Source organism: Vipera ursinii (genome assembly GCF_947247035.1).
Source record: "Vipera ursinii genome assembly, chromosome: 3".
Classification (NCBI taxonomy): domain Eukaryota; kingdom Metazoa; phylum Chordata; class Lepidosauria; order Squamata; family Viperidae; genus Vipera; species Vipera ursinii.
The window spans coordinates 157,291,272-157,318,215 of record NC_139516.1 but is presented as its reverse complement, the minus strand read 5'-3'; the positions used below and the strand labels follow the sequence as shown (position 1 = coordinate 157,318,215).

At 38.5% G+C, this 26,944-nt stretch overlaps 1 protein-coding gene across 1 annotated transcript; it reads right to left on the bottom strand.

The window, feature by feature from the left end:
- Positions 1 to 1,818: 1,818 nt before the first annotated feature.
- Positions 1,819 to 22,621, bottom strand: CD226 (CD226 molecule; the record flags this gene model as incomplete). The annotated part of the gene is made up of 6 exons (XM_083357637.1): positions 1,819 to 2,602; positions 7,734 to 7,800; positions 8,685 to 8,772; positions 16,830 to 17,165; positions 21,855 to 22,199; positions 22,573 to 22,621. 6 exons carry the CDS (start codon positions 22,619 to 22,621, stop codon positions 2,489 to 2,491), a joined length of 999 nt encoding a protein of 332 aa, XP_083213763.1. The 3' UTR covers positions 1,819 to 2,488.
- Positions 22,622 to 26,944: the final 4,323 nt, after the last annotated feature.

Here is a 26,944-nt window from a genome sequence, read left to right as displayed (position 1 = left end):
CTGTTCACTGATGTGCTGTCTTGGCAGAATGATACATTTACTGTTGTTTCTTGTTCTATTAATGGAAAGAGTTAAATACACTGCTCTTCTGCTCTGTGTGATGTGATGATCCAGTTTTCCCTGTGAACCAAACCATCTATGAAATTTGAATTAAATCAGATTAAACAAGTACCAAGATGTAGTGTGTAATTTGCCCTCTCCACAAAGCTCAAAATTTTGCAACAAAAGCCATCCACCGAACAAAATAGAAATACGTTAGGCAAAGAATTGTCTTAGGTTGATAAGAATCCAACTTTTAACATATCTAAAGAGCACGGGGTTGGAAAAAGCTGTATATCAAGAAGTGTCTGAATTGCTGTATCACTATGAAGTTCTAAAAGCAGTGTCGTGCCACAATCAAGACATCTGAGATTTTGAGCATGATATCAGTGCATTTGTGACCACTCAAAATGTCTGCTGTGATCCCAACCTAACTGCAAAGTAATTTTACTGTGGTAGGAGACACAATCTTGAATAATGTGGGGCCCTGATTATGTTTGCTACATAATTAATTAATTTAATTTTAATTCCATTCAATTAACTTTCCTTGGGGGCCTTTCCTTCCCTTTAAAGCACAGAACTCAGATATGCTACATAGCGCTTTGTTTAGAAAAAATGGCCAGGATTAGACCCAATATTTATCTGTGCATTGTCTACACTAACTTCACAAAACCAAATCAGCTCAGGCCCTGCAGCTTCTAGAATTGAGTGTAACCCCTTTTTGATCTTGGAAATGTCCTCAGGTCATGCCAAGAGCATAACCAGTAGTGAGAGTGAAGTGGTAATTTATTTTCTCAGGTAGAAGGAAACTATTCTGAATCTTGCTTTGCATCTGATGTGATCTTAGTGATATTGTAATAGAGTATGTGCTTGCACATATGTGCACTGGTAGATACCATATTAGCCCTTCTGGCTCACCCAGTGAGAATGTCCTAGCCCATAATCTACACATTTACTGTATGCTGTTTCAAAATCCTGGGCATTCTTTTGCAGAGAAGAAACTGGTTTTAGCTTTTCTAAACTCATTTTTAGAGTTACCAGAATGGCTGGAATGCAAGGTAGGATAAATCCCTTGTCAGGATGAGACTACTGATTCCACAGAAGATACAGGTAATTTGTTATGTAGATTAAGTTTAGAGCTAATTGAGAATTGTAGACAATGAGAAAAATCTTACAGACTTTGATCTTTGCAGCATGCATAATAGAGAGAGGGAGAGAAAGTATGTGTATCTTATACCAAGGATACTGTATAAAAAAACAAGATAAATCCAGAATGTATTTTTTTAAAGAATTTGATGTACATCTATCTCGATATTTCCCAGATGGTTAGTCCCTTCTTACTCTCCAGATCTCTTTCGCTTGGATGCCAGTCCAAGAAGAAAAGTCGTCTCAGGATAGAAAATCAAAAAACAACACAAAGTGGAAGTTTCCCACCTTTTAAGGCCCACCTGAAAGGGAAACTTGCTCCTGATTGAGTCAACTATTTGAATTTCCTGATTTTTACATGCTTTTTCTGGTTTATATTTATGTTGATTAACTTTGTCATTTGCCCTCCTAAATCTTTGGAGATGAGATTTCTCCTCCCCTCAAATACATACTTCAACCATGGCTCTCACATAACATTCTCTTGTTGACAGATCTGCTGAATCAAAGTTACAATATATTTAACAGCAACCCAATTTGAAGCTCACTTTGTACAAAAGTAAGTTTTTTGCTTCAGTGTTATGCTATGAATGAGAAAACAAAATTACATCACATTAAAATAATAATGAATTGATCTTACATAGAATCATTTATTAATACATAAGTTAAAACAAAGATATTCACAAATAGCTGCATCATCACTGCATGAATTTCTTTTAACTAAATTCCTTGTTTCGGTGCCTGCTGACTCTAGTCAACTTTTGCAAATATGTACATCAGGAATACTGCATAAACTATGACAAAACTGTATTCATTCTGGGCTGCCTTCTCGGGTGATTTAAAGAAAATGATCGTGAGAAGTGCGCTTTGCAATTGGCAGAGATGTGTAAGTGACGTGTTACCAGTTAGGATTAGGAAAGGAAGAAGAGCATCATATTTAGAGTCAAGAAGGCCACTATTTTCCTGCTTGAGCAAGAAGTTGGACTAGGAGACCTCTGCGATTCCTTCCAGGTCTATTATTTTATCTTCTGTGAAAATATATCCTATCTCCTGAGTCTGCCAGTTCTGTTTACCACAATGGGTTTTCATTACGTGTCATATAGCTAACAATGTTTTTGAAAAAGTCATATATACCATTACAAATCAATGCATCTGAGGAGAAAAAAAATGCTACTTTTTTAATTTCCTGTTTTCATGATTTACTAGGTAAAAACAAAACCATTGGTTATCTTGCTATATTCTGATTCTAATCCCAAAAATCAATGGGATGGGTTGAGGTAGTTCATTGATATCTAAGGCAATAAGCTCACTTTTGCATAAACTGTTTGCAGTTGACATATATTGGATCCTCTGTTGCAGTAGGACTTTGCCTGGTATTTGCTGAGCCCTGACCAGACCAGTTTTTGGATTGATGCTGGTGCTATAAAAGAAAGAAAAAATTGCAATAAAAAAATAGCAAAAAGAGACTGTCCTTCAAACAGAAATGCTCACGACAGAGGCAAACTTTCCTCTTCAGCCTGCACTTTTAAGAGTTAGGATCAAAACAATAGTACACAGGCATATTATATTATTGCAGTTGTGATAGGCATTAAAGAAAAGAACTTGAGGCATAGACTAGATTCACATCTACTGCTAAATCATAATTTGTTTAACTGAGATTTATAAAATCTATAATTAGCTGAGTTAACTCAACATATTAAACCAAAACTAAATCAGTTGTGTTGTCACATAAGTTGATGCATGATCCCAGCCAAAGAATTTCTTAAGAATTATCCAACCTCCCAATTTACACTATGTACTAAAATAAAGAGTATTCTTTGGCCAGTTGTGTTTCGTTATGAGGATAGCTGCACTTTACAAGGAAAAACTGTAGAACTCACTGGGTTCAATCTCAGAAGAGTCACAGAGGAGCATCACATCAAAATAAAAGTTGAAAATAGGAACTTTTGATTTAACCTTAATTCTTATTGTAGGAGTAGATTTTTTTTAAAAAAAAGGCTTAAAATACTACTTGCTAGTAGTTTGCACATATTCCCAGTGCGCACCAAGTCTTGTACCTACCAATGTTACAAATTAAATAAAAATGTATTTTGAAATTAAAACGGCTACAAATGTCATGACATTTCAGCAGTCTCATTCCAGAGCTTTCTGTATGCGATTTATGGTGAATTTTAAAAATGCAATTTACCTAGACAGGCAATCACGCAATGGTGTTTGTGTTCCAATATGCTGCTGATCCATAGCCTGTATTCAAATATGTTATTAGCAAAGTGATAATCGGGACTGAAATTTCAGTTTCCAAGCAATTCAGTGGCGTCATAAAATATTTATTTATTTATTTTATTTTATTGCATTTATATACCGCCCTTTCCCTGAGGACTCAGGGCGGTTTACAGGGAGTTAAAAATCAACCATACAAAAGTTAAAACCCAATTTAAAAAATATTAAATCAACCCTGTACTATTAAAAACCCCAATTAAAATGAATGTCTCCTCAGCCTGGGCCCGAGAGCTCAAAGAGCCAGGTCTTCAGGCCCCGGCGGAATGATCGGAGGTCGGGAGCAGTCCTCAGCTCCACCGGCAGCTGGTTCCAGAGGGCAGGCGCTCCCACTGAGAAGGCCCTATCCCTGGGTGTCACCCTCCGGCAATCTCTCACCGGCGGCACCCTGAGCAGACCCTCCCTGTGGGAGCGCACTGGGCGAAGGGCGTTTGATGCCGGCAGCAGGTGTTCCCTCAAATACCCCAGACCCAGGGGTATAATGTATAATATAATGTCACATTACTCTGCTAGTTAGCAATGGCAGTACCACCAATTCCTGGTTGCTGTTATTAAGCAAATCAATGCAGGCCATTAAGCAAGGATTTCATGTTATCATGATTTTGACTTCCTTCCAGCTTCCCCATTCACTTTATTTGTAGGAAGCTAGCAGGGAAGTTCACAAATCACGATCATGTGAGTGGGAGACACTGTGATGGTAAAAAATGTGGGTCAGTTACCAAGTGCCCAAATAGTGATAAATGGGACTACAGGAATGTTACAATGGCTGCAACTGCAAGGACCGATCGCTGAATGAGGGTTGTTCAGTGCAGTCTATCTGTCTAAATAAACCACATGACTCTTCCTATTCCTTTGAAATGCAACATCTTCTATGAAAATGCTGTCAAATATACCTTTAGCTATTGGAAATATTCTTTTAAACAATACTTAATCTCATCAAACCACCCTTCTACTGTCTAAGTCCTGCAATATTATTGCTGTGCCAGTGCATGGAAATCATCCAACTTAATACTTTTTTTTTCTCCAAGAATGGAAGAAAGATTCAGCTGCAGCTGATTTCTTCTATTTTTCCTCTATAGAAAAGGAAGAAAGAAAGCTGAACAAAGAAAGCTAAATCCTCAGCCTTTCAGGCTGATAGAGTTGTGAAGCTACCAACCAGGCAAACCAGGAAAAGATGAATATTAGGTACCTATTAGGAATAAAACAGAATTCGCTCAGCTAATGACTATTATGGAGAAGCAAGAAAATTCTTAATAGAATATATGAGTTCTGTGTGGCTTATAGATTCTCAGTTTATAATGCCATTCTAGAAATAATAATAATAATAATAATAATAATAATAATAATAATAATAATAATAATAATAATAATAATAATAATAATAATAATTTTATTTATATACCGCCCTTCTCCCGAAGGACTCAGGGCGGTGAACAGGGCAAATATATAAAAATACAAAAATACAAAAGTTAAAAAAGAATTAAATACAATGCCCAAACTAAAACAACAATAAAATCCCAAACCCATCCCCCATCAGGCCAGGCCGGCTTGTTCGAATAAATGCGTCTTCAGATCGCGTCGGAAGGAGCGAAGGTCGGGCACCATCCGGAGCTCGACCAGCAACCGATTCCATAAATCCGGGACACCCACAGAGAAGGACCTCCCCCTGGGGGCCACCAGACGACATTCTCTGACCGGTGGCACCCTGAGGAGGCCCTCTCTGTGGGAACGCACAGGGCGGAGGGAAGTTGATGTTGGCAGCAGGTGATCCCTGAGGTACTCCGGACCCATGCCATGTAGGGCCTTGAACACCATTACCAGTACCTTGAATCTCACTCAGAAGACAAATGGAAGCCAATGCAACTCACGGAGCAGAGGTGTAACATGGGAGTATCGGGAGACTCCCAACACAACTCTCGCGGCTGCATTCTGTACCAGTTGGAGCCTCCGAGTGGTCTTCAAGGGCAGCCCCATGTAGAGAGCATTGCAGTAGTCTAAACGAGAGGTCACGAGTGCATGAGTGACCGTACGCAGGGCATCCTGGTCTAGATAGGGCCAAAACTGGCGCACCGGGCGAACCTAGGCAAAGGCCCCCCTAGTCATGGCCACCATGTGATCTTCCAAAGTAAGCCGTGAATCTAGGAGGACTCCCAAGTTGCGAGCCCTATCTACGGGGGGTAATAGCTCACCCCCCATAGAAAGAGATGGGATATTCTGAATATCCCGGGATGTCGGTATGCACAGCCACTCAGTCTTGTCGGGGTTGAGTTGAAGTCTGTTCCTCCCCATCCAGATCCGAACTGCTTCCAGGCAACGGGACATCACGTCGAGGGCATCACTGGGGTGGTTTGGGGTCAAAATAAAAAGTTGAGTACCCAACTCCAAAACCACGAATGATCTCACCCAGCGGTTTCATGTAGATGTTGAACAGGAGAGGCAAGAGGACCGACCCCTGACGAACTCCACAAGCGAGAGGCCTCAAGGTCGACCTCTGCCCCCCTGCCAACACCGACTGCGAATGTCCCAGGAGATAGGAGGAGAACCACTGAAAAACTGTGCCTCCCACTCCCAATCCCCTGAGACGCCGCAGCAGGATACCATGGTCAATGGTATTGAATGCCACTGAGAGGTCTAATAGGACTAGGACAGAGGAATGTCCCCTGTCCCGGGCCCTCCAGAGATCATTCACCAGAGCGACCAATGCCGTCTCCGTGCTGTACCCGGGCCTGAAACCCGATTGGTACGGGTCTAGATAATCCGCTTCATCCAGGACCAGAGGGAGCTAATGCGCCACCACACTCTCAAGAACCTTCACAAGAAAGCGAAGGTTGGAGACCGGACAAAAGTTATTTAACACAGCTGGGTCCAAGGCAGGCTTCTTGAGGAGAGGTCTCACCACCGCCTCCTTCAAGACGGCAGGGAAACTACCCTCACTCAAAGAGGCAGATATAACCGCCTGGAACCAGCCTCGTGTCCCCTCCCGAGCCGCATAAACCAGCCAGGAGGGGCACGGGTCCAATAAACATGTGGTGGAGCTCAATCTCCCCATAATCCTGTCCACTTCCTCCGGAGTCACAGAATCAAACTAGTCAGCCTCCTCACAAAGCATTCTATAATGTTGTGTTTACTTGCTTTTATTTTGGAGATTAGCATATATTACTGTAAAGTAAAGGTTCCCCCGCACATGTGTGCTAGTCGTTTCCAACTCTAGGGGCCGGTGCTCATCTCCGTTTCAAAGCCGAAGAGCCAGCACTTGTCCGAGGACGTCTCCGTGGTCATGTGGTCCCTATTTTTCTACTTGCATTTTAGGTGCTTTCGAACTGCTAGGTTGGCAGAAGCTGGGACGAGTAACAGGCGCTCACTCTGTTACGTGGCACTCGGGATTCGACCCGCCAAACTGCCGACCTTCTGATTGACAAGCTCAGCGTCCTAACCCACTGAGCCACCGCCTCATTACTGTAGTTTGTTTTAAATTTAAATTGCCTCTAGAAGTTGTGGGTGCCCTATTACTGAAAGCTTTTAAGAAGAGACTGGATAGGCATTTATCAGAAATATCTCTTGTGAGAGCAGTGGGTTAGACTAGATGATCTCAAGGTCCCTTCCATCTCAGTTTCTGTTGCAAGCCAACTGTTCTGTAAACCTTACCCCTAACTGCCACTGAATGCTTAGCGGGAGATGCTTAAGCTAGTGCTAAAATTTAAAAAAAAAACAGTTGGAGAGTTCTGTAAACCCAACCCCCTCTGAAGAAGCTTGATCTACCTAACAGCAAACAGGGTTTTGTTTTGTTTTTTTTAAAAAAACACATTGCAAAGACAGAGCCACCCGCCTGCTTGGATGGCAATTTAGTTCCTGAAACCAGAAATGGCTGATAGGAGGCCAGCAGCAGGAACGGGAAAAGTCAGTTCAGGCAGCCTTCAGAGGAAATAGTAAGTCAGATCTTTGCTCCTTTAATGACCCATTTGATTCAATTAATGAATTTGTTTTTAAAATTTTGTAAAATTGAGTCTGATTATTTTGACTTACGAGTTTAATGGGCAGGCTCCATTAGATTCGTACCTCAGGGACTACCTGTACTTATCTAACCCCCTTTTCCTTGTGTTAAACCTGATTAATAAGACTGTCCCCTTTGTCATTGCTACTGTCAGGAGTTTGATATTGTAATTCGTACAGTTATTAAAAAAAATACTGTTTCCATATGGTTTGGATCCTTTGGTTTGGAGACTATTGATTTTTTTAAAAAGTCCACCAACGAAACAATTGCCATCTGCACATACCTGTCTACAAGAAGTTTTGTAGTCTCTCATCTTCTTAATCCTTTTCCTCTTTTTTGCGACACAACAACTAAATGAACAAAAATAATTTTGTGGTTGTTAATTATTCTTTTTATCATTGTTAAACTTAATTTTTTTTTAAATGGCACAAGTAAATCAGGATGTGTAGGTGAGTAAAATATTACACCAATCAACTGAACTGAAATCTCTGGCACAGTAGTTTCCCTATCCATCCCATCAAGAATTTCAGACTTTCCAACAAAGATTATTCTTTTTTTTCTTTTCTTTCTTTCTTTCTTTCTTTCTTTCTTTCTTTCTTTCTTTCTTTCTTTCTTTCTTTCTTTCTTTCTTTCTTTCTTTCTTTTTGAAAGTCTGGAAATCTTATGTGGACTTTTTGTTGAAATAAGAAAAGACTGAATGGATTTGGGGATTAAGAACAGATAAAGAGAATGAGGAAAATATTTAAAAGACAATTACTTGATAGAGAGGGAAAGTATAGTTTTATTATTCTTTTTCTCTTTATCTTACTCTCTATCTCTTTTTGTTTGTTTTATATTCTTTTATTATACTGAAACATTCTAATAAAAATATACAAGAACAATTTTAGACTCTTAGTGATATTTAGAATGAGAGTCTGAAAGATAAGCCTGGAACAAAAGCCACATTTTTATGTGTTTGCAAAGGTCCATTAACTAACTTGTAATTGAACAGTTTCAACCAATTGCTACAGACTGAGGCATGAAAAAACTTTTTTCCTTGGCAAAAATCAGCAAGATAGTTCCCCTAAATGCTTCTATGTCAACTGTAACAACTTCCAGAAAAGACAACTTAGTTATCACTCCTTGTATGGCAATTTGCATGACATTAACTTAATAATCTACAGAAAAAGTTTTAGAAATCATGACAGCATAGCATACTGGGTGCATTCCTCTATAGTACAAAATAATATCTTACCTTCTGTATATAAGTATAATCACAATAACCAGGATTAAAAAGGCAGCACTTCCAATAAAAATCATATGCAGCTTAGTAAATAAAGGTGCTACAAAAGAAATATAATAAATAAAATCAATAAGAGGAAAAGTTGATTTTCTGAACAATACATCATTGGAAGACATTTCAAATAACTTATGCTCTGTATAAGGAAGTCTCAAATATATAAGAAGAAATGAGAAAGACAAGAAGACCAGAGTAGACCAGTTTTTCTCAATCTTGGCAACTTTAAGGAGCCTTGGCTGAGACTTCTTAAAGCTGTCAAGTTGAGAACCCTGTCATAGACCATTACAAAGCAGTAGAGCTGTGGAAGCCTGTGGCTCTCTAGATGTAGCTTGAGACTGCTCCCAGTAGTGCTAGTCAGTATGGCCCATTGGAAGGAATGCTTGAAAGTGCAATTCTGTACAGTCATCAGTTCCTCTTCCTCACCTTACAATATGGAGTTACCTTGAGTGAAGGTTTATCGATCACAGATAGCTTTCAAAACATGTGAAGTTTCATTTCAAGAGGCGTTAAGGGGGAGGGGGAACGTTGCCTCCAATGCTGTATCAAGGATTTTCACAAAGAAGAAACCCTTCAAGATAGTCATCTGAGAACCGGATATTAAGGATGTTCCATTTTTGCATTATTAGCAAATAGTAAAAATTCTGTTTTCTATGTTAAGACAGGCTTTAGATACTATCTCTTAATAAGAACTCCTAGAGAATCTATGACACTTTTGTAAGGATTAGTTTCTTTAAATAAAAAACAGAAAGCCTGCAGGAAGGTAGACTTTATGTTATATTTCATATAAATTCAAATCTCAAAGGCTGAGGTGGATAACAATTGTCTTGAAGAACCTTATCAAATTCATCTTCTAAAAATCCAGGTAAAGCTGATTATTAACTTCCTATACTACTGTCTGAGACATAAAGCTGAAAGACTGTTTCCAGCCTATTTCTCAAAGCTATGCATGGGAATAAAGCATGTCACTGGTGTGTAACTTCAAAAGCTGAAAGAGCCAACCCACTCTGTTGGAATACTTCTCAGCATACAAAAATGTGATTTAATGCAGTTGTAACTAATCAGATGGGAACGGATGCTTCTCTCCTTTTCCTCACATAAAGTCCTATAGTAGGTTATATTTCCCAATCTGTTTTTGAGACTCATTTGCAGCAGGTAAAGGTAAAGGTTCCCCTGCATATGCGTGCTAGTCATTTCCGACTCTAGGGGCCGGTGCTCATCTCCGTTTCAAAGCCGAAGAGCCAGCGCTTGTCCGAGGACGTCTCCGTGGTCATGTGGCTGGCATGACTGGATGCCAAAGGTGCACGGAACGCTGTTACCTTCCCACTGTAGTGGTCCCTATTTTTCTACTTGCATTTTTACGAGCTTTTGAACTGCTAGGTTGGCAGAAGCTGGGACGAGTAACAGGCGCTCACTCTGTTACGCGGCACTCGGGATTCGACCCACCAAACTGCCAACCTTCTGATCAACAAGCTCAGCGTCCTAACCCACTGAGCCACCGCGTCCCTTCATTTGCAGCAATGAGTCTCAAAAACAATAAAGTACCGATGATCTGCGTTTTGCAGAGCTAAATTATGCCCTTCGCTTAATCTAGGTAGAAGAATCTAGCAAAATGTTTCTCAAACCTAGTAAGTTTGAGATGTGTGGATCTTATATGTACCAAGGTTGAGATGTCCTGATCCACAGAATCATTCCAGAAGAATGAAGATAGTAGGATGTGAATTTTAGTAGGGGTTCTGGCCCTAAGTGTTCCCTTCAAAAATGCAAGAAATCTTAGACAAATTTAATTGCTGCTAGGGACTTCAGATTCCAGCCCCCTCTTGTCTTATTCCAGGACCTCCCTGCCTAAAAGTGTACGGTCCAGGGTTTTCAAATGACCTCCCAAGATAGGGAACAGTTTAAGATTGGTCCAGGTGCTGATTAATTAAAAGCACTTTGCTAAGCTGGGTGACATCTTTTCTGTCACACCTCCAGTTTCAAAGAACTTCTTCAGAATTGGCATAGAGGAGGAAGATTGGCTGACTGGCTACCTAGCCTGAACTCACAAGGTTAGTGCTGGGCACTGCCTAACCTATGCATGGTATCTTCTTCAGAGTCCATCATAACCTTAACCCGGCAATCATTACCTAGAGTTCGCTTAAGTTCAGCAGTCAATAGAAATTTATCAAGGTATCTTCATCAGTGTTCTGGGGCATCCAAGATATGGAATGAAGGCATGGTGTACAAAAAATGGTTTCAACCTTCCCCCCCCCCCACAACCAAACTCTGCAAAAGAAATGGTCAGCTTTGACCCAAAGCCAATAAGAAAGTTGCAAACTCAACACAACTTGGGCTAGGTATCAAGACCATTCATAGATCTCTGTTATTTGGGTCGTGATGAGGTAATCTGATTTCAGAATGATCTTGATTTTATAGTCCTTATTTATTTTATTTAACTCTGAATTTTTTTTTTAAAAAAAGAACAAATAATGCCTGGATGCTTTTTATTTCTTTGTAGTGACTAATATGCAAACAGCAAGAGGGGTCATTTCTTTTTCTTTTTCCTCAGGATTTCAAGTCAAGCATACATTTCCACCAGTTTTAATGTATCAGCCCTATCTCCTAGAAACAAGATGGGGAAAGCAGAGACAAATCACCTGTTCTGACATCCCTGACATATGCAAGGGGAGAAAATACTTATTAAAGCCTGCCTTGAAGTTTAGTCCTAGAAACATGTAGGCGAGTGATTTCAACCTTCACTGCCCCTCCACTGCAGTTCTCTAGCAGAAACACTTGACAGCTTGTCAGTTCCAACACACTCAATCCAAACAAGCAGGTAGAGCCACTTGTTAGGTGTTTGGCTACTAAACGGTTTGCAATGTTTGCTAAGCACACAAAGTGTAAGAAGAGGTCCATGACAGCAAGAAGCACTGAGCCATGTGGAAGACAAAGCAAAGGTGTGGGGTGCGTAAGCACCAGGTCCACCTCTGTGTGACTTCCTCCTTTGAGTTTTTCTCGCAAAAGAGGGATGCATCCAGTGACACCACCTTCAAGTATACCAACTCTTTTCTGGAATCTGTCCCTTAGTTATGTCATTTGCTTGGGAACAACAACACGAGTTTGCACAGTAGCAACAAAAGTCCCAAAATCCAAGCAGAGAGCAAAGAAACTCCAAAAGATCATTGCTGGCAAACAATGAAACTGATTCCATTAAAGTGATAAATGAGGCATGTGAAAAGTGGGGGGGAAAAGCAACATCTGAGAATGGCTGTGGCTTACGATAAGGAAAAAAAAACATCAGGGTTGCAATGGAGCAGCCTGTGAAACGAGACATCTGCCTCGATTTTCTGTACAAGCCGTTCCATTCTGATTGGGATGCATTCTGATTTTAAAAACAAACAAAATTATATATTTTGTGGCTCAATAAGCAAAAAAATACTTATGAGGGACTTACAACTTTATTGTCTGCTATTGCTACTAATATTTGAATTGTTACGTTCATATTCACTTGGTTTTCTGCGCAAAGTGTTCTGTACCTTTTCTCAGTCCTTCTATCCTGGGAAATGCATTATTTCTCTTGATTACTTTCTTACCAACTTTGGCTAGCTAGCTACTTCCCTCTTTTTCCAAAATTGCTGGGAAACATGTGGAAGCAAAGATGAGGATTAATACAAAAGGCAAGTGAAAGAAAGCAGGAAAGAGAGGAGAAGAGTGGAGAAGGACCAGTCCTGTTATGACTTAAGGTCTCTGAGCAATATACCTGGACCTCAGGTTTGAAGTTGCCCATTCAGCTGCAATGGGAACAGCTCTGCATGGAAATCAATAGAAGGGCAGCAAAAATAGGGAGATATTCTTGCAAAGACATTTTGTAAGAGAAGAGCTTAAGGTTGTAAGCAGAAAGAAGAGAAGATACATTTTTCTCATAGTAGAATATATTCTTGGGTATGAGTCAGAACTCATACTGAACGCTTGCTTTGCACTGTGTTCAGTTTGTGGCATCTGCTGGTAATTGGAAAGGATCACAGCAATGAAAAACCTCTGCCTGAATATTTTGGAAAATGTGTCCAAGTGACATCAAAACAATACTCTTTGAATAGGCTGTGATATAAGGTATTTTTGTAAATTCTTTTTTTTTTTGCATTAAGCAAATTGTTACCTGTCCCAGGGGAGCCATGAGAAAGCTATTTCTATGGAAAAAAAAAATTAAACGTGGATATAACTATTTTGGCCTTTTCTTAATTTGATGTCTAGCATTCAAAAGCCAGTGCTCTTCAAATGCAAAAAGGGGATTTTGTGTTCTGCTTTTTAAAGGAGTTTCCATCAGTGTGACTTGTGGGTTTCCGTTATTCCAGGACACAGATCTGGTTCTTTAGTCTTCGTTGCTTAAACTGATGGAAAAGGTTTTTGCAGTAGGATGCAGTAATATGTTTTTATTTAGTTTGACACCTCTCACCTTTGCAACATTTCCTCCTTAACACTTTTGCAACATTTCCTTTCCTGCCTACTTTTAAACCATTCAGTCAAAGATAATGTACTTAACTTTTTTCATGCTCTTCATTTTTCAGATGTTTACCAGTCACAGAACAATTTAACATATATTTATTTAAGAGCATTGCAAAGGTTTTCGCTAACATATTTTTTATAGAGGTAGCCTTTTATAGTCATTGGGAGTGGGCACATATATTTTAATAATTATAAATAGGAATCCTAGGTTCTTGGAAAGAACTCAATGTGTATGAAGGCCAACTCCAGCTAAAGACCCAGTAGCTGTGACTTCACATTTTTGTGTACATAATAAGAATAAATTATTAATGCATTGGAAGATCTGCCAGAAATACCATTTTCCTGCAAGGAAGAACTTGGTGGTCCAATAAAATACAAAAAGTAATAGAAAATTTGCCATTAGAATTTGCCATTAGAATTAGAGGCTTAAAGGAGAATATTAAGGAAGATCTAAAGCAGCTGGTTTCTGAGGCTTTCGAAGTAGTATTGAAACAGCCAGCATCTGAAATAAAAGGAGGCATGGATAAAGTGTTTCGTGTGAATTCATGGATTGCTGGACAGAGAAAGTTGCCTAGAGATGTGGTGGTATATTTTGCAAAAAGGGAAACTAGAGATGAAGTTATACGAGCTGCTTATGATACTAAAGTTGTGATTGCTAATCAAGAAGTTTTGGTCTTAAAAGAAATTCCTCCAAAGATTTTAAGGAGAAGGAAGGATTTTACATTTCTTGTGCAAGAGCTCAAGCAACGAGATATAAGGTTCAGATGGGAGATCCCAGTTGGGTTGATGGTGACGCACGAAGGTAAAAGGTACCGTCTGGTTACTGTGATGCAAGCGTGTGATTTCTACAATAATGTTTTAAATGCAACGCCATTAACACTTCTGGAAGCTGAAAAGGGATCTGGAGAAGGAGTGCATCAAGAGGCTGAAGATGGTCAGATAGAAGACAACGGTGTTGGAGGAGATCAAGATATAACCTCGTTGGATGATCCTATAGAACAGAGGGTGACGCGTGCTGCTGCAAAACGATCTAAGAAGAGAAAATAGCAGAATTTGCAGAAGTCTATGGAATTTCTATGACGTATTTATAGTCAAGTATGGGAGGTGGGAAAAGGTTTGGGTGTAGACGCAATATATTTTTATATGTGGTGGTTTTGTGGAAAGGGTGAGGTTTTTTGGATTAAAGTTTGGTGGAATATACAGAAGATTCTCAAATGGAGGTTAAAGTTTTGTTCGCAATTTTTTTTTTTTGTTTGGAGTAATTATAGATGTGGCACTGGAAGAGGAACGGCCGATTATAGAAGAGTTGACTTTAAAGTTTTCTGATTTGGTTGAGGTGGTGAAGATTTTGGTTAATTTGAAAGATTATCTGTAAGAACGTTATATCATGGAATGGACAAAATGGATGGAATCTATTTAGGATAAGTATAGGGTTGGGAAGTATTATGTAGTATTTGAATAACTCTTTTTTCCTTTTTTTTCTTTTTCTTTTTCTCTTTCTATCTTGGGTTTTTTTTTCTTTTTTTGTTTTTAATATATATTTAATACTATTAAGGTTTGTTTTATCCTATATAAGCTAGAGAGTGTTTCTTTTTTTATTTTAGTTTTTTATATATATTTAATATTGCTAAGGTTTGTTTTATCCTATATAAGCTAGAGAGTGATGGATTTTAGAATTTATAGTTGTTAGTATATGGTTGTTTATGTTTGCTTTTTTATATATATACCTTGTATTTAGCTCTGGGAAGTCGGGGGGGAGGGGGGGAGGGGGGGAGGGAGGGGGGGAGGAGGGAGGGGGGGAGGGGGGGAGGGAGGGGGGAGGAGGGAGGGGGAAGGGGGGTTTTTTAAAGGAAAATTGTATCTTAAAACTTTTCAATAAAAAAAAGTAATAGAAAATGAAGACATTAAAGTGCTCTGGGACAACATCTCAGACTTAACAATTGTTGATAAGAAAAAGAAAAAAGTTTGGATAGTGTACATGGCAGTACCCAAGACAGCCGAATTGTAGAGAAGGAACTGGAGAAGATAACAAAATACAAAGACCTACAAATAGAAATAGAAAAACAGTGGCAAAGGCAAGCAACGGTAGTACCAATAGTGATAGACACCTTGGGTGCAATCCCAAAATAACTTGAGCAACACTTGAACGCTATCAGCATTGACAAATTCATCATCAGTCAATTGCAAAAGGCAGCTTTACTTGGAACAGTTTACATCCTGGAACAATACTTTTAAAATTATTAAACAATAACATCTGTCTCTCCCAGATCCTTGTGAAGGACTTGATAGGTGGACTAAAATGTCAAATCCAGTCTTTACATCTGGTTGACTACGTGACGAACCAAAATAAATAATGACAACATCCAGCATAGTGAAGTCAAGAAGATTAGTAATAAATAGAACAGAAAAGTGAAGATCTTAAAGTAAAAACTCAGTGGAGGAAAAACAAGGCAATTAACACCTGGGCTACTCCAGTCCTTGTATATACTGCTGGAATAGTGAACAGAAAAATAATGATAATGAATCATGCTAGATTATACCAACCAAGGAAAATTGGTGGGTGTGGAATGTTGCTAGATAGTTAAAAAAGAAAAAAAAAACACATTGGAAGGATATCTGAAGGACCTGAAGATGCCCTGAAACTAGTACCCCATGAAGGCTTATGAAATACCAAAAAGACCAAACTGGTTTACAAGAAAGACCAAATGAAGAATAGAAAGGAGACTTAGCAAAGCAAAGTCTTACATGGCCAATGCATAAAAAATACAGCAGGCAAAGCAGATAATGAGACCTGGCAATGTTTAAAAGCAGGGAAATTGAAAAAAAACAACAAAGAGACTAATTCTGGTTGCACAAGACCAAGCCGTAAGAACAAACATATACAATGCCAGAACTGGAAAGACAGCTTTAGATAGCAAATGCCACCTCTGCAAAGAAGCTGAAGAAAAAGTGAACATCCTAGTTAGCTGCTGCAAGAAAATCACACAGAGTGACTATAAACAATGGCATGACAAAGTAGAAACAGTGGTGCATTGGAAGATCTGCAAGAAATACCACTTGCCTACAAGCAAGAACTGGTAGGACCACAAAATAAAAAGTAATAGAAAACAAAGCAGCTAAAGTGCTCTGGGACTTTAGAATTCAAACAGACAATCACATGCCACACAACACCCCAGGCTTAACAGTTGTTGGTAAGAAATACAAAAACATTGCTATGTCTGGAGACAGTGGCATAGAAGAGAAAGAACTGGGGGGGGGAATCACAAAATATAAAGAAGAATTGCAAATAGAATGGTTGTAGCAAAAGAAACCAAGGACAGGACCAATAGTAACAGGTGCCTTGGGTGCAGTTCTAAAACATCCACTTGAACACCATCAGAATTGACAAAATCACAATCAGTCAGTTGTGAAGTGCAGCTTTACTTGGAACAGTTTACATCCTGCAACAATACCTTTAAAATTATTAAATGACAACATCTCCTGTCTCAGGACCTTGGGAAGGACTCGGTAAATGGACAAAAATGGCAAATCCATTCTAAACATCTGGCTGGCTATGTAACTCATCATTATCATTATCATAATGATAATATAATCATCATTATATGCCTACCTTCAACTTACCATGGCTATTAATCATCAGTTTTATCCAGCCAATTCCATTTTCTCCGTTCACCTTGTTGTAAGAAAAGCGATACATTCCAAAGTCAGAAGCTGTGACATGCCAAAGTACAATCGAACTTGCAGAGATACAGTCTACGCGGTTTTGATAATCTGAACCATAGACTGGCATTTCAGAATCCTCACACTGGATTATAAAATCTATACAGTCAGATTGCACTCTTTCCCATGTCACTCGATTCGCTGCTACATCAGAGTTAGACCGATATTCAAAAGTGACGTTTTCTCCTGGTTTAGTAATTAAATGATGAATTGACAAGTTTGGAAATTCAAAAGTTCCTGTTTTGGAAAAAAAATGATAAAAGTAAGAGACATAGGGATAATGTCATGCATAATGTATTTATGTTCAAATATGCATAATGTATTTATGTTCAAAAATGTTACATGCCTTGTTTGCTTTAGAAGCACTCAAAACATCTGACAAGTTAATTTAAAAAAACAGCAATATAAAGCAGTAAAATAAATACAAGTAACGTTTAAAATCACCATTTACAATATTCTACATATTTATAACATCTGTTGATCACAAAGGTGAGAACCAATTAGATTTCTTGAGTAATGCCAGGAAATATCACAGAAAAAAATCTTTTACCTTATACTTCAATTAAAATAATTGGAAGTATAGATATCTTTATTTGCTGAGACATTTCTTTCAGTCTCTCTCACCCCAAAATTACAAAGGAGAGAAAAACACAGAGCTCCCTAAATGGCTATCTAGAAGCAACAACTAATCTTAGTGAACAGTTTGGAGATTTGTGGCATAATCTTGCAGAAAAAGCAGTTGCTTCTTACTATGTTTCAGATATTAAGTAAAATATATTGTTTCCTGCTTTGGGCTTTAGAAACTAATTGATGTATTGCCACTGTAATTTGACTCTTACAATTTATTATACCTGCTCTTGTCTTTATTTTTTTCTTTTATGTGACATGCTAATGATTATTTTTAATTATAATTACACCAGGTTCCTATTAATTGATGGGTATAATTTATAATTTATAAGGGATGCGGTGGCTCAGTGGGTTAGGACGCTGAGCTTGTCGATCAGAAGGTCAGCAGTTTGGCAGGTCGAATCCCGAGTGCCACGTAACAGAGTGAGCGCCTGTTACTCGTCCCAGCTTCTGCCAACCTAGCAGTTCGAAAGCATGTAAAAATGCAAGTAGAAAAATAGGGACCACTACGGTCGGAAGGTAACAGCGTTCCGTGCGCCTTTGGCGTCCAGTCATGCCGGCCACATGACCACAGAGACGTCCTCGGACAAGCGCTGGCTCTTCGGCTTTGAAACGGAGATGAGCACCGGCCCCTAGAGTCGGAAACGACTAGCACGCATGTGCTGGGGAACCTTTACCTTATAATTTATAAAGGAGAGTATTTGTAGCTCAGGGTTGAAATGAGGGGTCCTTGGTGCTCTCTGAGCTTGGTTGTTTCCCTGCAGATGTTTCATTCCCCAAGATAGGCAACATCACCAGTGCTAGTAAGAAGTGGGTTTGCTCTCAGTTTATATTCTGGGGGCTTGCCCTGTCAGTGTTGGTGGGAGTGGTCTTAATGGTTCTTTGGTTGGGCTGTTTACTGTTGGCTGTTGGGTATAACATATATTGAATAAAAACAGAGGGGAAAATTAAACATTCTGTTTTATTTTCTAAAATGGGGAGAGTTATTCCGGGAAAAGAAGTTGTGTTTGATCACTCAGGGGTGTCCATAGGGGATTCAAAAATGTCAAGATGACAACTGCAACTGCAACATTAAAGCATTGCCCTCCTGACTGTTTTGTCCTTTACCTTGAACAGTTCTTAAAACACATTTACCTAGTGTGGCTGTAAATCACGTCAAACAGACATTTCCACTTTTAGCAAAACAGAAGTGAAGAAAACCATCTCAAAGGATGATTTGAGCCAAAGAAAATTGGGGTGCTGCTAAGAAAGAGAAGGTTGGTGGATCTAATACAGCTTTCAGCTTTCTTTTCCCTACCCTTTCTTGCATTTTTTTTATATTTACTGTGCGCAAGAAATACAACTCTAATCACATACTTTTACTATATTCATCTACTCTTTTGTTCTTCATCAGAAGATATTTACAATAGGAAAGAAAAATCGTGTCAAACCTTTTCACTGGTGTGAAAGCATGCATATCACCTTTCACTGAATTGTCTACTTTCAAATTTATGGCTTCTTCAGCTGCAGATTTGCTTTTCGGTTTTCTTTCTGCCATACAATAATCTCATATTTCTATCATTTAAACTGCCTTTTGTAATAGTTACAGTGACCTGAGGAGTTGACACATGACACGTAAGCCATAGTTATTTTAAATTACTTTCTACTATCACGTAGCAAATGACCATGCATGAAAAACTGTGGCTATATTGCTCTTTAATTTTCAGTAGATAGTAGCCCTTTTAAGAACTATTTTCATATTTCCTAATTATCCTTGATTTTTTTTATTGGCAAACTAAATTAGCAAAATAGTTTCATCAGTTTCTATAATCCTTAGCCAGATTAGCCATTGACTGTACTCAGTAGCACAATTCAGAGTTTATATTTTTTGTCAATAAATTTCATGGGCTTATGATTCTTGGTAGGGCCTTAGGGAAACATTGCTCTGTGGTAAGAACAGAACAAAGGAAGAAAAATGTGTTGCTAATTATTCCACTGAAGATTGGAATCTTCTGAAAGCTATACTTTCTCCTTTTCAACAAAAAAAACCCTTAAAAATGGAGGAAAAGAAACCTCATGTTTCTGATGTTGTGCTACTCCAGATAATCCTGAACTACACTTGTGTTACAATGAATGACAGCCATAGACAGGAGCTAAAAACTGTGTCAAAACTCTAGTCCCAGTTATTGATTTACAATTATCTGGTGAATACCAATCTCTTAAAAACAAGTCCTTATATTGCACACAAATATGAATACAAACATTCACTTAAGAGTATTTATCTAAATTTTGTATATTCATCAGAAAAAAGTTACTGGCCACAGATTTTTAAAAATGAAAGAATTCAAATTAAATCTCTTCATTTTTGGCTCAGCCAAATTTTCAAATATTTAGGTTCAGCCTTGATATCAGCTATAAAAGGCAAATGTCTAGTTCCTCATGAATTTCAGAAATTGTACTTCTAATTATATTTTATCCTTCTGGCTGGCATGGAGGACTTTCTAAGCCTGAACCTTCCTATTCTATTGTTATTATGATTTATTCAGAATTTAAACTGGGGACTCTAAAACAGCCATCCCTAGCCTGAGTATTCTCTGTCATCCCAGAACTAAATGGCTGTTTGGGGATATTGAGAATTAAAGTCCGCTCCAGGAGAGTATTCTGACAGGGGAAGGAACAGCCAGCCATGCAGGCCAGGGAATTCTGGGAGTTGAGATTCACTCTTCTTAAAGTCATCAAGGTTGAGAAATATTGAACTAGAAGTTACAATAGTCAAAGTCCCAAGCAAGAGGCAAATTAAAATTTCAGCTGGGACAAAGTTTGTGAATGAAAGGGTGCCAGGAATACAATCTGCTTCTTTCATGTGCGTACAATGGCAGCTTCCAAAAGTAAAGGTTCCTAATAACTGATGGAATAAATTGTAGTGAATGCAATGATCTACAAAGAAAAGCAGTAATTCCTTTGGTACCATTTTTCCCCCTTTAGATAAAATATCGACAGTACCTGTGAAAAGTACATCTCAAGAGCCTTTGACTCATTGTCTAAACCCACCAGCAATGGTTTTTAAGTGCAAAATTGTTCGTTGCTAAAGAGGAAAATTAATATACTTTTTAAGATGACGTGTTTGATTGAAGGCGATAGAAAATATTGCAAGTGCCATGAAGGCTTAATGCACAATTTTAAAATTATTTTATAAGCAAATGGGTAACTTTAAGCAGAGGCACATTTATAGAAGAAAGGAAGAAAGAACCCTTATTTTCTTCATTTTATTTCCACTGTGTTTCAACATCTCCTGCTATGTACAAATGCATAAGAATATTTGTGCTCTGCTAAGAAAAATCCTTTCAACATCAGGTAACAGGAAGGTGAAGTCTCTTGAATCTACAGTATTTTTCCATTTGAACCTTCTTTTCACAAATTTCTTCTCCCTCCCTTTTTTTAATGATGTTTTTCCTAGCAAAAAGAAGTCAGAATTCCATGCAGTGAGGAAATAAGGAATCATTTTAGACCATAAAACTGATGGGCAGGTGAAGAAGGAATAGGTACTCTATTTCTTTCAAATTTCTCTTTCTCGTAAAATAATCTCTTCCTGTTACATTACATGCAAATGTTGTGAGGCTCCAAACTGGGGGATGTAGTATGTGCAAAAGAAAGACACTGCTTTATGTTTTGTTCTATGCCACCATTGTAGGATAAAGCACAGTAGCCTGGATTCACGCATTGAATGAAGTCATAAAGTCATGAAGTCTTCCTCTGTGGGGGAGATGGCTGTATTTAAAATCTGATGAATAAATTTAGTTTGCAAACCTTGCAGTTCCCAAGACCTAAAAAACCAAACCAAAAAACCCATATTTATTCTTTACGCTATGTGTGAACCAGGTCAGAGATGATGACCCTACCTGTAAAGGGACAGGGGTTCTGACAGGTGACGTTTTGCTATGCTGTTCCAAAAATTACACTGATTGTTTGATAGAACTAATGAGTTAAAAGTAACATTGAATATCATCTCATCTAATCCCTGGTCAGTTCAGGAGTTAACCAATTAAGCATTTGACGACAAAGCTAAGATCTTCTTTTTCCTTTGTAGCATCCCAACTTTAAAAATCTCTGTTCCTTCTCCTTTAGAATATATTGAATATCAGTGGCTTTGGGTGAGGAATGAGCTGCTTCAAACTCACTGAAACCTCATAGAGAAGGTAGGAAAAGTTCACCTGAGGGCATCTTCACTGAAATTTGATCTCCTTTTGACTCCAAAAGAAAATATCCAGAATTTGAATTTATCAGCAGCTTATAAAATGGAAATAAACAGATTTACCTTACCAGATTGAACAACATGTATCGTCTTTTCCCAGACCCCATCTGGAAAAGCATGAAAGGTACATCGGTAAAAACCAGCATCTTCCTCAGTGGCTTTGCTGAAAATCAAGGTCTTATTGTTTGAGGTAAAATTAGTGACCAGGATTCTAGCCTTATAGTTGCTTTCTATATGTAGATCATAAGGTAGCCTGAAGACAGCAATGCTACTTTTGCTTTGATTCTCTTCCTTCTGCCATTCTATCTGAGAAATAGATGCGTTATTTGGGTAGACACATTCAAGAGCCATGGTCCTGGAGAGTTTCACAACTGAGTCCACATGTTTTCCTTCTGCTGTTAAAGATACATTGCCTAAAATAGAACATGTTTATTTTGTTAAAAAAAAAATCCATTAAACACATGCTGCACTGATCAAAGTGTTTTCCTCAACCTAAACTCTTTATAGTTGCACAGCAAGCTCAGCAAACCCATCTCCAAAGATATTACTAATAGCAATATGATGAGGTTATAATATTGGCTACAATTCTCCATTATCCAATTCATTTTGAATATAGTCAGATTCACTAATAAGTAAACATCCATAGGATTGCAACACCAGAAACAAATTGCAGTGGCCTTACTTTTATTGGAATAAATTACTTCGAGGCCTCGTAGATTTCCAAGGCAAGTAAGCAGGCAAAAAACCAACAAGAAAGAAATGTATTGGTTAAGAAATGAGTCTTACTTTGATAGGACTGTAGAAAAGCCATCGCCAAGAACACAAGGCAATTCATCTTCAGCACAGCTAAAAGGACTGAGAGAGCTTCATCTATGCTTTCTGTGTTTCCTGGTCACATGACAGGGAGGATGGTATTTTTATCTGAACTAGCAAGACAAAGGGCTGCATCACTTTGGGGAGCTCTTGTAGCGTAGGAGTGTCTGTAAAGAGACACAGGAAGCTTATTTACACAAGTTGTCATGAATTCCATGACAATCTAGGACACCACAGGCTCTTTTCTTACCTTTTAGATCTTCCAATATTACTTCTGTGCTCTAGCTCTGTGCTAAGGAAATTGATTGGATTGATTGATTGATTGATTGATTGATTAGCTTCCTGAATTGGTTCCTTGTTTTCTCACAATGTTTTCTCTGTCTCATTAGTAGCACTTTGTTGCTATCTGTAAATTTGCTTACTGATTATTTCCTTCCTTCCTTCCTTCCTTCCTTCCTTCCTTCCTTCCTTCCTTCCTTCCTTCCTTCCTTCCTTCCTTCCTTCCTTTTTTTTGTGCAAATGAATTTCTTTGCCAGGGAACAATTAAAGCCGCCCCTTAGCTTCCATGTCCATGGAGATTCTCATGGTTGTCCCAAAGGTGCTTTTTCAAAGGGCAACTGGACTTTCTTTATTTTTGCTTGAAGACATTTTGCTTCTCATCCAAGGAGCTTTTTCAGTTGTGAATGAAGTGAACTGAAGAAGCTTCTTGCAAGAGAAGCAAAATGCCTTCAAGCAAAAACAAAGAAAGTCCAGTGCTTTTTGAAAAAACATCTTTGGGTCCCCTTAGCTTCCATTTCAGCAAAGTAAAAGGTAAACTAATTTAATTGGCTTCTGTTAATTGGGCTGAACCAAGGAAGCCTAAACATATTGTCTTGTTAGGCAGGCAAGGTGGTCACGGCATGTGAGACATATTCTAGTGGCTAGATTGAGGCTATCTAGAATTGTAGAATCAGATGAATGTTAAATTGTTAGAATATTGGCTGTTGTGGGGTGTGGCTCTAGGACAGGGGTCTTCAAACTTAGCCCTTTTATGACTTTTGGACTTCAAGTCCCAGAATTCCTCACCACAAGTGGCAGGAAGTAGAGCTGGATAGGTGGGCCCCTAGAGTTATGGATGGAGTTTTATATCTCCCATTCCTTTTTAGAATTACTAATACATCCCCAAACTTGAAGATAGGAAAGTTCATGGTTAGGTCAGCATTCCCCAATAGTTTTTGCTCAGGCAACCAGATAAAGCAGACAGGCCATTCACCAGGTCTCTGCTATTAAAAAGGTAAAGGTAAAGGTTCCCCCACACATGCATGCTAGTCGTTTCCAACTCTAGGGGCCGGTGCTCATCTCCGTTTCAAAGCTTGAAGAGCCAGCGTTTGTCCAAGGACATCTCCGTGGTCATGTGGCTGGCATGACTAGACGCCAAAGGCGCACAGAATGCTGTTACCTTCCCACCGTAGTGGTCCCTATTTTTCTACTTGCATTTTTACATGCTTTCAAACTGCTAGGTTGGCAGAAGCTGGGACGAGTAACAGGCGCTCATTCTGCTACGCGGCACTCGGGATTTGACCCACCAAACTGCCAACCTTCTGATCGACAAGCTCAGCGTCCTAACCCACTGAGCCACCGCGTCCCTTCTCTGCTATTAAACAAGATCATTTTGTTGAACCCCAGGGTTATGCCTTTTCAGCAATAGCAGCTGCACGTGAAACAGCATTTCCCTGGAAATCTAGATGATCCTTGATACTCTTTCATTGGGCCAAGTGGCTAGATGAGCCCTCCTGTAATCAATATGAACTTTCTTGATTCATACAATACTGTCAATATGAGTAGGGTTATTCTTTATCGTTGTACGCTGGGGTTATACATTGTTGGTTTTTCTCTGTGTTTTTAATCCTTGTAAGCTGCCCAGTTGCTGGGGTGATGGATGGCTATGTCAATCACATAAACAAACAAATACTTCCCTTTTAATCCAACAGACAAAAGCTTTATATTACCTAGCAAGTATAGCCCATAAAGTTAGAAGACAATCCTAACAGTATTATAAGAAATGACATTGGTTGAAACATAATTTCTCAGGCTGTATCACCTAGCTGTGAAATGGAGATACTGGGAAACAAGATAAGCATTTCATTGTTCCTATTGTAAAGTTCCAAGGATGATATATTGAACAGAAATTCCATCATATTTAATTTAAAGTTATTCAGTAAAATGCCACATGAAAGGATCTACTCAGGACAGCAGCACAATGTGCTTTCCCATATCAGATGTATTATCTAAGGGCTGCAAAGCAGTGTGCCAAGATAAATTACACCTGGCACTATACTGCCATCAGAGGTAGATAGCTATTTTGATTTAAACTCAGGACAGGATGAGCTGGAGGCAGGAGCAGCCCAAGGATATGACTGTAACATTTCAGCATTTGGAACTGCAGATTTCATCTGACTAACCTTATTATTGATATTTCATCCTTCTTAATCAGATAGCTATTCTGGATTTTAATTTCTTTCTGCAAAGTCTTGATTGAAACTGGCAAAGACCCCTGACTGGAAACTGCAGAAATTCTGGGGAGGAGGAAAGCCTATGGGACTGACCTCATATTTTACAGACTTTCAGGACAGCAAGCAATAAAATTGCTATTTGATGAAAACCACAACTTTGTCTTAAATGAAAAATATTCAACTCGTTCCTACAAAAGACACAGCTCAATACATCAGTTTTGCTGCAATTTTTCCCCAGTGAACATTAATTTAGCTTGCTTTGTCAAACAAAGTTTTTATCAATAATTGCCTCATCCTTTTTGGTGTATTGTTTTTCCATCCAAATGACTTTTTTTCCATTTGGCATGCTAGGATGATGGGGATTTCATGACTCTTCATATTTACCAGGTAACATCAAGTAGGGCTTCATTTGCAAGGGCATTGCTATATGAGCTTGATTCTTCTTCACAAAGTTAAAGATACTTCAATACACGAATTATCTTTCCCAGAATATGCAAAAGCAGCAATTAGCATACAAAAATGTAATGAAAGCAATATAATCTTGACCATATTGAAAAAAATATGGAGGCATTAGCAGGCTATGGTTAAAAAAATCAAAATGGTGATGAAGACATCTTTGTAATCAAGGTTCTGCTTGGTTTGATTGCACCATTGTGGTGACTTTTTTGAACATCTCTAAAGAGATTCTTGGAAACATATTTGAAGTTACACCAAAGGTTCTAATAAACAAGAAGCATGTAAGGCACTGGTAAATAGGCTTTCGTGGTATCTGTAGCAAGAAAAGAAATTGAAACAGCAGCCGCAGCAATGTGGTTGAAGCTCTGTCTGTAGGGAGAAGGTAGGGATTTGATTACATTGCCACAACCATCTTGAGGTATTTTTTTTAAAGTGTAACTTGTAAATATTCTTGAACTGTTGACAAGGTTTAAACCAAAGAAAATGTTTTTTTTCACGTTTGATGGGAATGCAATATAAAAGTTACACCTTCAGAGAAGAGATTTTGGTGAGCTTAGTGATGGATAACTGAACAACGGTAATGTACCAAAAGAAAGGTGGTGAGATCAGATTGCTCCAGAGGCAAGCAAAAAGGGGGTGCTGCCAAAGACCACCAGGAGGTTATCTGAAGAGGGAGTGGTAGCTGTGGTTTGGGTCATTGCTGCCAGAAATCAGTTGTTTGGCAATTGGCGGTATAGTGATGGAGATGGAACCAGTGATATTTCTGTGCCTTGTGCGCAAAGCAGTAAGTAGAGCCATCCACATGTCAAATATGCTAAATACACCATTGGTAAACAAAAGTTTTCTCCATACTTAGATTTACTACCTGTATTTGAGGATCAGAACAAAAATTGCAAAGTAAAAAAACTAACCAGATTTCTATTTTTCAAAGACAAATTATTTCCAAATAGTGGGATAATCTAGATGATATCTTGATGCATATGATATAAGATCTGCTTCAGCATTGCTGGACAAAGTTTCTGATAAAATCCATTGCTTTACAATTCAAAGTGGCAAATCATTATTTATAAGACATAAGCATCCATATAAGAGACTCTAATAAATTTATGCTGTCATAATTGAGTTAAAAACCCATACTAATTAAAGAAAACATACATGTAAACTTTAAATATAATTAATATTGAAAGAGAAATGTTAAATTTTTGACCCCGTTCCTTGCAGAGTGCTGTTGAGTTCATGTAGTCTCATTATTATGTGTGTCAGACTTCAGTTAATCTCTGTTAACATAATCCAAATAGCTAAGTATCAAAATGGGATTTCAAAAGGAAAGACTGGGCCAAGGTTCTAATTTGAACATTAACAAGGGGATTTTTGAATTGTAATAAATAAATTGGGCA